This window comes from Scyliorhinus torazame, chromosome 9 (assembly GCF_047496885.1).
Source record: "Scyliorhinus torazame isolate Kashiwa2021f chromosome 9, sScyTor2.1, whole genome shotgun sequence".
Lineage (NCBI taxonomy): Eukaryota > Metazoa > Chordata > Chondrichthyes > Carcharhiniformes > Scyliorhinidae > Scyliorhinus > Scyliorhinus torazame.
Window position 1 is genome coordinate 214593250 of NC_092715.1, and position 14692 is coordinate 214607941.

The 14692-nt window shown below is 54.9% G+C and overlaps 1 protein-coding gene across 2 annotated transcripts in view; it reads left to right on the forward strand.

The window, feature by feature from the left end:
• LOC140429731 (transmembrane protease serine 11C-like) overlaps positions 1-14692 on the forward strand; it is a 125280-nt gene that overhangs the window by 44193 nt on the left and 66395 nt on the right. For both annotated transcript variants that reach the window (XM_072517074.1, XM_072517075.1), the window contains one exon: positions 2261-2404. In XM_072517074.1, coding sequence (XP_072373175.1) covers positions 2302-2404 — 103 coding nt within the window. In that variant the 5' untranslated portion in view covers positions 2261-2301. The remainder of the gene's footprint in view (positions 1-2260; positions 2405-14692) is intronic.

Below are 14692 nucleotides of genomic sequence, written 5' to 3' on the forward strand. Positions count from 1 at the left end.
TTCACTTTATTATGAGAAAACCTTAATTTTTACACACTGACTGTTTAAAGGGTGCAGATGGGAAGAGCAGCCAAATCAGCCCATCCCAGGGAAGACTCCTGACCTGCGCACTTCCACCCAGCACAAGCCCCCCTCCCTCCCCCCACAATCCCCTCCACCCATGAAGGACCCACTTCAGCACTCTGGAGGCAATTGTTGGGAGGGTACTTTTCCCCTTGCAATCCCTCGGAACTCAAACTGCCAGGTCCACATTCCTCAATACTTGCATCAATTCACACCAGCAAGACTCTCGGGGTGGGGATGGCTGGCAAGTGAATCAGACATCCTACCCCCATCAATTAGATGTAAAACAGCTCCAGTAAGCCATTTGCATGGTCAGCCAGGTAACAGTATGAAGTTGACAGAGATGTTGGGTTGACACCTGATGTGGAATTCAGTGGGCCATTGCCAATCCCATAGCTAGTAGGCAGCCCCAAAGAATCCCCACGATTGTCAAAAAGGATCCGGAGATGGGTCCTATGAAGTCCTGCTGACAGGTCAGGGCAGGGTGACTCGACCCATCAACCCACTAATGACATTTTATATGTTAAATCCTGCAGGCGTGAAAGCCGTCTTGGAGCTCCCCATCAATTCTCTGCCCCCATCACCATCCCGCCCGCTCAAAACGGGGGCGGAAAATCTCCCCCCCCTGCCCCCAACAAGAAAGGGAAAGAAAGCAGGGCTAGCTAACGTGAACTGGAGAAAGATTACAAGGTGTGACAGTAGAGATGCAGTGGCAGGCTTTGAAGGAGATATTTAATAACTCTCAGCAAAGATTTATCCCAGTGAGAAAGTAAACCGTTTTGCAAATGATGGTCTGGACAAAAAAGTTAAGGATTGTGTCAACTTGAAGGAAACACTGAAGAAATATGCAAAGATTAGTGTTAGGTCAGGCGATTAGTCAGTTTTTAGTCTAACATTTTTCACTGGGAAATTTCTAGAATCCATTTTTAAGGAGGTTATAGCAGGATACTGAGAAAATCATAATATGATCAGGCAGAGTCAACGTGGCTATGTGAAAGGGAAATCATGTTTAATTTACTCGAGTTTTGAAGGAGTAACGAGCAAGGTGGATAAAGGGGAACTTGTAATGTACTTGGATATCAAAAAGATATTTAGTAAGGTGTGACATCAATGGTTACCACACAAGTGAACATGGTAAAGGGGGTAACATTTTAACATGTTTAAAGGATTGGTTAGCTTACAGGAAGCAGAGAGTAGGGATAAATGGGCCTTTTTTAGATTAACTAGTGGAACACCAAATGGATCAGTTTAAGGCCCCAACTATTTACAAATTATATCAATATTTGGATAAATGGACTGAATGATTGGTAGCTAAATTTGTCAATGTCACCAAGATAGGGAGGAGAGTAAATTGTCAAGAAATGGCGGAGAGTCTGCAAAGGGATAGAGGTAGGTCAAGTGAGTAGGCAAAAATTTGACAGATGGAATATGATGTGTGAAAATGTGAACTTGGCCACTTTAGCTGGAAGAATGGAAAATTAGTATACTATTGAAATGGAGAGAGACTGCAGGCCTTAAAAGTACAGAGGGATCTGGGTGTCCTGGCACATGAGTCACACAACAGCAGTATGCAGATCCAGCAAGTTATTAAGAAAATAATGGAATGTTGGTGTTTATTGCAAAGGGGGTGAAAAATGAAAGGAGGGATGTTTTACTGCAGTTGTACACGGCTTTGGTGAGATCTGATTTGGAATTATTTGTACAGCTTTGGTCTCCTTATGCTATGAAAAAAAAGACTGAGCAGGTTGGGCTGATACCCATTGGAGTCGAGAAGAATGAGGGGTGATCTTATTGAAACATATAAGATTCTGAGTTGATTTGATAGATGGGTTCTTCTTCAAAGTAGTGTCATGGGATCCTTTACATCCACCTGGGAGCACTGAAGAGGCCTTGGTTTAACAAATGTTAAGTACCTCTGACAGTGCAATGCTTCCTCAATACTGCAATGATGTATCAGTCTGGATTATGTGATAAAGATTCCAGACTGGGCCACAAACTCACCACCTTCTTACTAAATGCAGGAAAGACAAAATAGACTTTGCAATGATAGAAAATTAACTTCCGAATAGACTTAAAATATAAAACTAAATGCGGGAGTATGACAATGGCCAAATGTCAGAACTGTACATAACCCAACATTTTTCAAGTTTTAAATTAATAGAAAACCAAGTAAACAATAATATCTTTTTATTCACAGAGAAACTGAGGATTATAAGAATTTAAAATTTACTCTGGAAAATGAAATATTCAAAAGGAGTAATATTGGTGTCTGTAATCTTGGGTATCACTTTGATTCTTTTAACAACAACAGCTATTATTCTGACAAAACTTCTGATAAAAGGTAAGAAGAAAGTTTGTTAGTTAATGTACATTTAATGCTGCTGAAGCTTGGGGGAATTTGAAATTTAAAGTGAATCACTAACATAACAGCATGTATTTGGGCTCAATAACGACTTGCATTTATATGGTGCTATTATTAATCAAGTAAAAATGCTTAAGAGGAGCATAATAGTACAAGAAAATGACACTGAATCAAAGAAGGAGCTATTAGGAAGGATAACTAAAGGTTTGGTTAAAGGGACAGGTTGGAAGAAGGAGGGAGAGATGGAGCAGTTTAGTGGAGAATTCCAGAGGTTAGCGTCCAGATGCTTGAAGGCACAGATACAAAGGGCAATTGTGTTGTACAAGAGGCCAGGTCTGGAGGAATGCAGAGTCCTCAGAGTGTTATAACCCTGGACGAGGTAAGAGAGAAATTAGGGTTAGGCCTCATGGAGGAATTTGAACATGAAAACTGGACATTTGTAAATCGAGGTTTTGAGGGACAGGAGTCATCGTGACGCAGCGAGCACAGGACTTTTTATTCTATGAGCAGCAGAATTTGTATGCATTCAAATTTGTGGAAGGTGGAAGATGGGATGCCAGCCAGGGAAACACTGGAACAATTTATTTTGCACCCCCCCCCCCCCCCCCCCCCCCCCCCCCCCCCCAGTGCCAAACGCCAGTGTCTTAATTGACAGCAATGTGCTGTGGGAATCATGCAGTCACCGCAGCAAAGGACCAAAGTTCAACCTTAGGGTAGAGGACAAGAAGGGGGCGGGGTAAGGGGTGGGTGTGGTTCTGGTGGCTTGACAAAGACAAGAGGGCAATGTGGAAAGCGGGCTGTGCAAGGAGTGGGGGAATGATGGAATGCAATGGGGCAAGGAGGTTGGTGATGAAAATGAACAATGGAAGGCAGAGGGAAGACCAAGGGGAGAGAAGCTGGACCCCGACAAAGCTGCATGAAAACCTCACAAACCAGGGGGGGTCAAAGACCATGCAGCATTGTTTACTGGAAGGGGATGCACAAAGATTTCAAATGCAGTGGGTAGAAGTCGAGGTGGAGCAAGGGTGCCTTCCAGGTGATGGGCTCGGGGCCAGGGGGCGAGGGAGGGGGTGAGGCGGTTGAATTGAGGAATAGACTTCTTCCTTTCCCTTATCGATGAGGTGATTAATTGTTTTGACATCTGCCTCTAACATTGCAATTCCATATAATTGTGTTCCCATGTCCTCCTCTCCCAAACTGGCCTGATCCCCCTGATTTTTCTCAGTCTGTTCACCGCCCCTTTAAGTTGCTCCACCTTTTTGTTTAACCCTTGCAGATCTAATGAGTTTATAATGGAAGTTCCGGTGTTGAATCCGGTAACAACGTCAGACTCAAAACAACGAACAGACTCAAAAACAGCTTCTTCCCCACTGTCACCAGACTCCTAAATGACCCTCTTATGGACTGATTTCATTAACACTACACCCTGTATGCTTCATCCGATGCCAGTGCTTATGTAGTTACATTGTATATGTTGTGTTGCCCTATTATGTATTTTCTTTTATTCTCTTTTCTTCTCACGTACTTAATGATCTGTTGAGCTGCTCGCAGAAAAATACTTTGCACTGTACCTCGGTACACGTGACAATAAACAAATCCAATCCAATCCAATCATTAACTATTCCCCTTTTTGTTTTATGAAGCTGCTCCTGTCCTTGAAATCTAGTGGCACCCATGGCATTGGCAGCCTGCTGCATTACACCTAACTTAATACATTATACATATATCTTGCCTGTTCTGGACAATACTGCAGCATTTGTATTCCCGAAATATCGATCAAAGCAGGCACAATTTCATGTCTAACATTATCATACAACATTTCACCTTTGTTAAAAAGCACAATCCCGTTCTCTGGTCCCTTAGTGGCTGTCGGACATGACAGTTCCTCAGACTGGGTGGAGGTTATTATGGGGCGTGGCGCGGAGGGGGCGGGGAGGGGGAAACATACATACATACAAAGATAATGCTGCTGCCCCCACTTCCTCATAATACCAATATAACCCCACTCTCTTTCTGTAGGTAATTGTTGGCTTGGGCCCGATGGGGGTGCACAGATTATTCTGAAAGCACATCTATCAGGCTTTCTTGCTTCTCTTTGACGGAGGCAGCTGACCCTTGTATCAATAGAGCCTGTATGCTTACCTTGCCTTTCCCCGAGTGTACTTGCAGCCATGCATTACAATAAGCCCCGTCTTTACTCCAGCCTTTGGCTGCTGGGATACATATCCATTCAGTGAAATTATATAAAGCCCCATTGTTCGTGTGTTGCATTCTTCCGGCGTTTGTTGTGTCTTCAGCGGTGCATCAGCATTCTTTTGTGCTTGCAATCGTCTCAAGGTTCCCAGTATCACGAGACCCCAGAGTCAAAGTAGCCACTGTCGTTCCATGCCTTTGGATGTTTAATCTGAAAGTTTAAACAGAACAATGTGGTCGTCACCAGGTGTTAGGTTCTGGTCTACTCATTTATTTTCCTGTGTGTGCCGAAGGTGTCCTGTTATTCAGGGGTTAACATTGTGTTATTTTTATAATCTTACTATTTCTCTTTCATCAAGTTTATGCCTGTGCTGCTGTCGGTTTTGTATTTGAGTGTGGTGTGCTTGTGCTTTCCCGCTGATCCATCATAATAAAATCCAGACTCCGCTTAGCACTGTGGTGTTGGGCGTTCTGACACACAGATGAGCCAACACAGTTGTATATGGTACAACGCTATTTTATTTAAACTTTCTATGTACAGTTTTGTCTTGATACTCTGCACGTGGGGATTCCCTGTTTGTGATGTTAAAACAGGTCGTGTCCGTGTCCTTGTCCCCAGACCTACTGTCCACCAGGTGTCGTGTTCGTGCTTTTATATGGTTCCTGTCTTTGAGTGTGATTGGTTGTGGTGTTGTGTGTTCTGATTTGTCTGTTGGTGTGTCCATCATGATGTGTGTGTTTGAATATCATGACATCCCCCCTTTTTACAAAGATATGTGCCTACGTGGTAATAAATATAATCGTGTCGTGAGTGCATCTAAGAGTGTGTGTGTGTTGTGTACAGCATGTGCATATGACGTAACTATTTACATGGGGCGATGTTGGGTGCGTCACATCAACAAGGTTGTACCATAACAGAACATGCATGCGAACGAGAAAAAAAAACTTGAACAGTGGTCCAGTCAGACGATATCTGGAACGATAAACAACAACAGGTTATAATACAGAAGTGTGTAACTTTTTGAACATATGAACGGTGTTATAAGTCCAGTCTAATGGGCTTGCGACGTGTTCGGGTTGACCGCCTCAAGGATGGGTCAAGAACCACCGGCTGATGTGCAAGCGTGGCCATGGGTGGCGATGGAGAGGACGAGATCTGCGGCAGCTCCACTAAGTCATCCTCGGAAGACTGTTGAGGATCTGGCGTGTACGTACTGTGTAGCTGCGAGCGTGGAAGTCGGCGAAGGGTGCGCCGATTGCGGCGACGCACTGAACCATCCGGCATGCGAATCAGGAACGAGCGGGGAGTCACACGTCGGAGGACTTCGGCCGGTGCTGACCAGCCACCATACGGTTGATGGACGCGTACTTTGTCTCCGGAGGACAGGGGGGGCAGGTCCGTCGCTCGTGTGTCGTACTGACTTTTCTGGCGATCACGCTGCATTTGCATGTTACGAAGAACCGTCTCATGGTCCGTTGTTGGTGCCAGGATGGATGGTACCGTCGTCCTGAGGGAGCGACCCATTAGGAGCTGCGCTGGCGAGAGACCCGTGGAAAGCGGGGCCGATCGATAGGCCAGCAAGGCGAGGTTAAAGTCCGATCCGGCAGCAGCCGCCTTGCACAGGAGCCGCTTGGCAATGTGGACGCCCTTCTCTGCCTTCCCATTCGACTGTGGATGTAGAGGACTGGATGTCACATGAGTGAAACCATATGCTGCGGCAAAGGACGACCATTCACGGCTGGCAAAACAGGGTCCATTGGCTGACATGACAGTCCTTGGAATGCCATGGCGAGCAAATGTTTCCTTGCAGGCCCCAATGACTGCGGACGACGTCAGATCATGTAGAGGCATGACTTCCGGGTAGTTTGAGAAGTAGTCTATAATAATGATGTAATCTCTGCCGAGCGCGTGAAATAGGTCAACACCCATCTTCGCCCAGGGGGACGTCACCAACTCGTGTGGTAGAAGCGTCTCCGGAGGTTGCGCCGGCTGAAACCTCTGACAGGTTGTGCAATTGAGCACCATGTTGGCTATGTCTTCATTAATACCCGGCCAATATACCGCCTCTCGGGCCCTTCATCTGCATTTCCCGACGCCCAAGTGGCCTTCGTGTAGTTGATTAAGAATCTTCTGGCGCATGCTGTGGGGAACAACAATCCTGTCTAATTTCAGAAGGACCCCATCTATGTTGGTAAGGTCATCTCGCACATTATAAAACTGGGGGCACTGCCCTTTGAGCCACCCTTCCGCCATGTGACGCATCACTCGCTGTAGAAGGGGGTCAGTCGCCGTCTCTGCGCGTATGTGGGCCAGACTTGGGTCATCAGCTGGCAGATTTGCAGCTGTCAGAGTCACGTGTGCCTCAATTTGACGCACGAACCCCTCCGCATCTGGTGGTGTGCTCACCGCTTGGGAGAGCGTGTCCGCCACGATGAGATCCTTCCCCGGAGTGTAGATCAGTTCGAAATCATACCTCCTGAGTTTAAGTAAGATGCGCTGGAGGCGAGGGGTCATGTCGTTCAGGTCTTTGTTAATGATGTTGACCAGGGGGCAGTGGTCAGTTTCAACCGTAAATCGTGGCAGGCCATACACATAGTCGTGGAACTTGTCCAGTCCAGTTAACAAGCCCAGGCATTCTTTTTCTATTTGCGCGTAGCGCTGTTCGGTAGGGGTCATGGCTCGTGAGGCATATGCAACCGGGGCCCATGACGACGTGCTGTCTTTTTTCAGGAGTACCGCTCCAATTCCAGATTGGCTGGCATCCGTTGAGATCTTTGTAGGGCGAGCCGTGTCAAAGAACGCCAACACTGGTGCCGTGACCAGTTTGTGCTTGAGCTCCTCCCATTCCAGCTGATGCGATTGTTGCCAGTGGAATTCTGTTGATTCTTTTACGAGATGGCGCATATTCGTTGTATGAGAAGCCAGGTTGGGAATGAACTTCCCAAGGAAGTTGACCACGCCCAAGAATCTTAGGACAGCCTTCTTGTCAGCCGGCCGTGGCATGGCTGTGATGGCGCTAACTTTGTCTGCATCGGGACGGACCCCTGATCGTGAGATGTGGTCCCTGAGGAATTTCAGCTCAGTCTGGCCGAAGGCACACTTGGCGCAGTTGAGACGCAGGCCATTTTGTCGTATGCGGGTGAAGACGCGTCGTAGACGATGCATGTGTTCCTGCGGAGTGGTGGACCAAATGATGATATCGTCCACATATACACGTACCCCTTCGATGCCTTCCATCATCTGCTCCATAATGCGGTGGAAAACTTCAGATGCTGAAATGGTGCCGAATGGCATCCGGTTGTAGCAAAATCTGCCAAAAGGGGTGTTGAACGTGCATAGCCTTCGGCTGGCCGGGTCCAATTGGATCTGCCAAAATCCTTTGGACGCATCCAATTTGGTAAAATTTTGGCTTGCGCCATCTCGCTGGTGAGTTCCTCTCGTTTCGGGATGGGATAGTGTTCCCGCATGATGTTGTTATTCAGATCTTTAGGATCTATACATATGCGGAGCTCGCCAGAGGGCTTCTTTACACAGACCATGGAGCTGACCCATGGCGTGGGCTCCGTGACCCTGGATAGGACCCCTTGGTCCTGAAGAGCCTGCAGCTGCAACTTGAGGCGGTCTTTGAGTGGCGCAGGAACCCTGCGAGGTGCGTGAATGACAGGGATGGCGTCCGGTTTGAGTCGAATCTTGTACGTGTATGGCAATGTCCCCATGCCTTCAAAAACCTCCTGGTTGTGAGCAAGGAGGGAATGGAGATTTGCATGGAACTCAGCATCCGGGAAGTCGGATATCTCATCTGGAGAGAGAGACATAATGCGCTGTACCAGGTGAAGGACCTTACACGCCTGTGCGCCCAGTAACGAGTCTTTTGATGAGCCGACAACTTCGAAGGGGAGTGTGGCCGTGTGCGTCTTGTGAGTTATCTGTAGCTGGCAAGATCCTATGGACGGGATGACGTTTCCGTTATAATCAACCATCTTGAGCCGGGATGGCGTGATGGGTGGTTTGACCTTCATGGCCTGGAATTCAGAATATGCAATCAGGTTGGCGGATGCGCCAGTGTCCAGACGGAAGGTGACGCGCGATCGGTTGACCGTCAGGGTGGCACACCACTCATCGGCTGGATTGATGGCATTGACCTTGTTGACATCGATGACGGAAACGCGGAAGGCATCCTGGTCATCTGCATCACTTAACTGGAAGTCTTGATGCGTGGGCTGGACGGTCCTGACTTGTCTGCGAGATTGTCGGGGATGTGCAGGATCCATGGGTTGAGCCGCACGACAGTGGGCAGCATAGTGGCCCATCTTGCCACATCTGAGGCACTGTCGGTTTTTAGCAGGACATTGCCCTTTTAAGTGTACAGCTCCACAATTGCCGCACGTCATGACGTCACGGCATTCGTTGCGCCACTGCGCATGCGCAGTGCGATCTTGCGGTGGGCGCGCCTGCGCAGTGCGTCCCTCGATGTGGCCGTTATTCTTGGCGCGCACCAGCGCGGGAGACCGCGAAAAGCGCGGGAAGCGGCCGCTCTCGTCGGGGCCGCGGGTCGGGAAGTAATTGATGGCCTGGATGCGTTCGGCGTCGTGGCGGCCTGGCTTGCCGATTTGACGGCAGGGGACCCCCTCCGTGCCAATTCGGACGCCAGGGGCGTCATTTTCCGACCCCCCAGAGGGTCGGAGAATGGCCGTTGGCCGCCGTGAATCCCGCCCCCGCCGGTTGCCGAACTCTCCGAAGGGAGAAAAGTCGGCGGGGCGTTAATGTCGCCGCTGCCGTCGGAGAATAGCACGGGACTGCGCAAGGCAGCCGATTTTTGGCCTGCCGATATTCTCCCTTCCGGATGGGCCGAAGTCCCGTCGACGTGATGACCGTTCACGTCGACGTAAATTAAACCTCCTTTTCATCGGCATGACCCTGTGCTCCAGGTTCACTCTGATCAGCGTGGAGGTGAGTGACGGCCTGGGGGGTTGGCTCTGAGCAGGCAATGGCGTGGCCGCAGTCTGAATGCGTGAGGAGAGGTGTGTCTCGGGTTGTGTGTGTGTGTGTGCGGCGGGGGAGGGGTGGTTAGAGTGGGCTGGGCTCCGGGGGAGTGCCGGGAGGGGGGTCCGTGCCGGGGAGGGGGATGGGGGGGGGGTCCGTGCCGGGGAGGGGGATGGGGGAGGTCCGTGCCGGGGTGGAGGTTGGGGGGGGGGGTCCGTGCCGGGGAGGGGGATGGGGGGTCCGTGCCGGGGAGGAGGTTGGGGTCCGTGCCGGGGTGGAGGTGGGGGGGGGGGGGTCCGTGCCGGGGAGGGGGATGGGGGTTCCGTGCCGGGGAGGAGGTTGGGGTCCGTGCCGGGGTGGAGGTTGGGGAGGGGTCCGTGCCGGGGAGGGGGATGGGGGGTCCGTTCCGGGGAGGAGGTTGGGGTCCGTGCCAGGGTGGAGGTTGGGGGGGCAGTCCGTGCCGGGGAGGGGGATGGGGGGGTCCGTGCCGTGGAGGGGGATGGGGGGGGTCCGTGCCAGGGTGGAGGTTGGGGGGGGTCCGTGCCGGGGAGGGGGATGGGGGGTCCGTGCCGGGGTGGAGGTTGGGGGGGCCCATGCCGGGGAGGGGGATGGGGGGTCCGTTCCGGGGAGGAGGTTGGGGTCCGTGCCAGTGTGGAGGTTGGGGGGGCGGTCCATGCCAGGGAGGGGGATGGGGGGGTCCGTGCCGGGGAGGGGGATGGGGGGGGTCCGTGCCGGGGTGGAGGTTGGGGGGGGGGTCCGTGCCGGGGAGGGGGATCCGTGCCGGGGTGGAGGTTGGGGGGGCCCATGCCGGGGAGGGGGATGGGGGGGTCCATGCCGGGGTGGAAGTTGGGGGGGGGTCCGTGCCGGGGAGGGGGATGGGGGGTCCGTGCCGGGGAGGAGGTTGGGGTCCGTGCCGGGGTGGAGGTTGGGGGGGGGGGTCCGTGCCGGGGAGGGGGATGGGGGGTCCGTGCCGGGGTGGAGGTTGGGGGGGTGTCCGTGCCGGGGTGGAGGTTGGGGGGGGTCCGTGCCGGGGAGGGGGATGGGGGGGTCCGTGCCGGGGAGGGGGATGGGGGGTATCCGTGCCGGGGAGGGGGATGCAATGGCAAGTGAGATGGCCCCACCTGGCCAGGTGCCAGCCTCCAACAGTTGGACCCATGCGGTCCATGCCACCTGGCTGGAGGGAGGAGGGGATATGGGCAAGGATGACATGTCGTCGTTCCCCTCCCCCCCACCAGGCCGTCATGTTTTCCGATCATCCAGCGATGTTGGCCGCCGTGGCGGCATCCGCTAATGTCTCTGTTGCCCTGGATGAGGAGGAGGAGGAGGAGAAGGAGGAGGAGCGTGCCAGGGAGGCGGCGCAGGCTGCCGCATAGGGACAGGCGGCAGCCGCCCAGGCTGGAGGGACACCTGACCGACAGGACGAGGAGGGGGAGGAGGACGTCGCGGCCCCACGGCAACGGAGGCACCCGAGGGCGCCCCGTGTGTACCGGCCCCGGCAGTCATACCAGGACCTCACGGACCGGGAATGCAGGAGGAGACTCCGGATGAGGCGGGAAACCGTGGCACACATCTGCCACCTGCTGGCACACCTGTCACCGCGTGGCACTGGCGGGGGACACCCTCTCCCCGTGTCCGTCAAGGTTACGGTGGCCCTGAACTTTTATGCAACGGGGTCATTCCAGGCACCGAGTGGGGACGTGTCCGGCATATCGCAGACATCGGTGCATCGGTGCATCCGGGCAGTGACAGATGCCCTATATGCCATGGCGCACCGCTACATCCGCTTCCCCGTGGACCGGGCCAGCCAAGATGCCCGGGCCGTGGGCTTCTCTGCCGTGGCCGGGTTCCCCATGGTCCAGGGCGCGATCGATGGGATGCACGTCGCCGTGCGGCCACCAGCAGATAACAGGGCCGTGTTCACCAATAGGAAGGGGACCTATTCGATGAACATACAGGTGGTCTGCGACCACCGCATGATGATCCTGCACATCTGCGCCCGTTACCCAGGCAGTGTACACGACTCATACGTGTTGTCGCGGTCATCCATCCCCGGCATGTACGAGGGACGCCATCCCCGGCTGAGGGGCTGGTTGCTGGGCGACAGGGGCTACCCATTGCGATCGTGGCTGATGACGCCTATACGGAGGCCACGCAATGAGGCGGAGAACCGCTACAATGATGCCCATGTAGCGACAAGGGGAGTGATAGAGAGGTGCTTTGGCGTGCTGAAGATGCGTTTCAGGTGCCTGGACCTCTCTGGGGGCGCCCTCCAATATCGGTCAGATAGGGTCGGCCGCATCATTGTGGTGCGCTGCGTCCTGCACAACATAGCCCAACAGAGGGGCGATGTGCCGCAGGCAGAGGAGGGCGGAGTGGAGGAGCAGCAGGAAGAGGCGCAGTCCTCCCCAGATGAGGGGGATGGGGGTAATGGTCAGGGCAGACGGGGTAGACACAGGCGGGTGGCTGTCCACCGTTACCGGCTGGCCCAGCGGGCACGGGACAGGCTAATAGCCGCCCGCTTCACTGACTAGATGGGCGTGGGAATCGGGTAGTATGGCCACAGACCGCACACCATGGCAACAGCCGACCACCCACACCCCCCACCCATCCACCCACCCAGCACCCTCACCCCCCTCCCCAACCCCACCCACCCCACCCACATGCACACCACCCCCCCCCCCCCATTGCCGATCCACCTGCGGCACAACGGGCCGGGCTCACACAGTTGCGGGTGGACGCATGTCCATTGCAGGCCATGGAGGGTGATGACAACCCGCCCTGCGGTGAGCTCCTGGCTCCACATCGTTGGACTATGTCTGACCCATGGCCACAGTACCACCATCCACCCGGACCATCCCTGCATGCGGCTGTGACACTGCAGCGCACGGTCTCGTCCTCTGCCCGGGGGATGTTGATGGCGGCCCAGGGGGAAGGGGGCAGACTCACCTGGGGCTGAGGTAAGACCACCCCTCACACACACACTTGCGTTCAACGTACATGACACCCCCGCACGCTTTGGACAGAGCACAAAGGCAGCTTCTGTAGGTGTAACATTGACTTTAATAACCAAAGGAGTTCATGCACGTGCCCTAGCCCCTAAAACTCATCTGTGCCCTGCACCCGTGCCAACTTACTCAGTGTCTAATTGTTTGGCCTTACGGGCCCTTTGACTACGTCTACGTGGTTCCCCAGACGGTACAGCAGAACTGGAGGTGGACTCCTGTGATTCCTGCCCTCTGACACTGGATCCCTTTGGCGGCCGTTTCCTGGGGCGTCCTGGCCTAGATGGGCCAGGCTGCGGCCCGGGCGACTGGGATGGCGAGCTGCCAGCCTGTCCTGCCCGTTGCCCACCCGATGCACCTGGGACGGAAGGGGGGGAGTCCGAGGTGTCGCGGTGTACCGGGACCTCCCCTACAGGGGGAGCCGGGACGGACCACACCACCTCTTCCTCCCTCGGGGTGCCCGATGGCCCCCAGGCCTCTACATGGGTGGGGGATGCGAACGGACTGGCCATCCGACGCCCCCCCGACATCTGGCGCTGCCAGTCCTGGAGGCCCGTGCTGGTATCGACAGGGGTCTGCAGGTTTGCAGCCATGGAGCCCAGGGGGTTGACAAACCCTGTCTGTGACAGTGCGATGCCGGCTCGCACATGGCCACTGGCGCCGATGCCCTCAGCGATGGCCTGCAGAGACTGGGCCATGGCCTGCTGAGACTGGGTCATGGCCTGCAGAGACTGGGCTATGGCGTTGAGCGCCTCTGCCATCTGGCGCTGGCACTGGCTCATTGCCTCCTGTGAGAGGGCAGCCATGTCCTGCGCCACAGACGCCGCCTGCACGGAAAGCCCCAGGCCTCGCAAACCGTTCCCCATGTCTGACACCGTCACACCCATTGCCTCCACCGCGGACGCCACCCGTGTGGTGTCAGCCTGGGTGGCACGCATGACCGGCACCACTCCCAGCTCCTGGACGCGGATGGACTCCTCCACCTGCGACTGCAGCCGCCGCAAGCCGGCCGTCACCCTCTTCGCTCGTCTCCGGGTCGGTGGTTGCATCGGATCTATGTGTGGGTGTGGTAACTCCAGGAACCCGGGATCCATCTGGGCGGCAGATGTTCGCTTGGGCTGGACTGCCCTCCGACCGCCCGGCCCCTCTGCTGCTCCTACCTCCACCTGCTGTACCGGGACGGCTGTGTTGTGCGCACCAGTGAGTGTACCAGACGCCTCATCACTAAAGTGCCCAACCGAGGTGAGTGTTTCTGCGATGGTGGAGGGTGTTGGTGACAGCAGTGGCGTTGTGTCGTGCTCTTCGTCCCACTCTGAGTCCATGGCACTTTGGGGTGGGGGTTCGTCTCCACCCATCCACTCTGAGTCACTGTCCGGTATTTCGTCTTCCTGGGTAGTGCTGTCCCGGGTAGGGGTGTCCTGGGCAGTGCTGTCCTGGGTAGTGGTGTCCCGGGTAGTGGTGTCCTGGGTAGTGGTGTTCTGGGTAGTGGTGTCCTGGGTAGTGGTGTCCTGGGTAGTGGTGTCCTGGGTAGTGGTGTCCTGGGTAGTGGTGTCCTGGCTCGGATGTGACGGGGGCCTGTGGCTGCCCCCCTCGTCGCTGGGTGGTCGCTCCCGCACGTGACGGGGGTGTCGTCTCCCTGTTGCTCCAGGTCTCTCTGTCTCCCGTGGTGTGCGAGGGGCATCCTGCGAGCGTCGCATGCTGGAGGGTCCGTGTCTCTCCGTCTCCCGTGGTGTGCGAGGGGCATCCTGCGGGCGTTGCATGCTGGAGGGTCCGTGTCTCTCCGTCTCCCGTGGTGTGCGAGGGGCATCCTGCGGGCGTCGCATGCTGGAGGGTCCAGGTCTCTCCGTCTCCCGTGGTGTGCGAGGGGCATCCTGCGGGCGTCGTATGCTGGAGGGTCCGCGTCTCTCCGTCTCCCGTGGTGTGCGAGGGGCATCCTGCGGGCGTCGCATGCTGGAGGGTCCGTGTCTCTCCGTCTCCCGTGGCCTCCGAGGGGCATCCTGCGGGCGGTCTGCATCTGCGGGGATGGGTGCCTGGATGTTTGGTCCTGCGATACACAATGAAGCATGCATGGTTAGACATCAGGCAGTG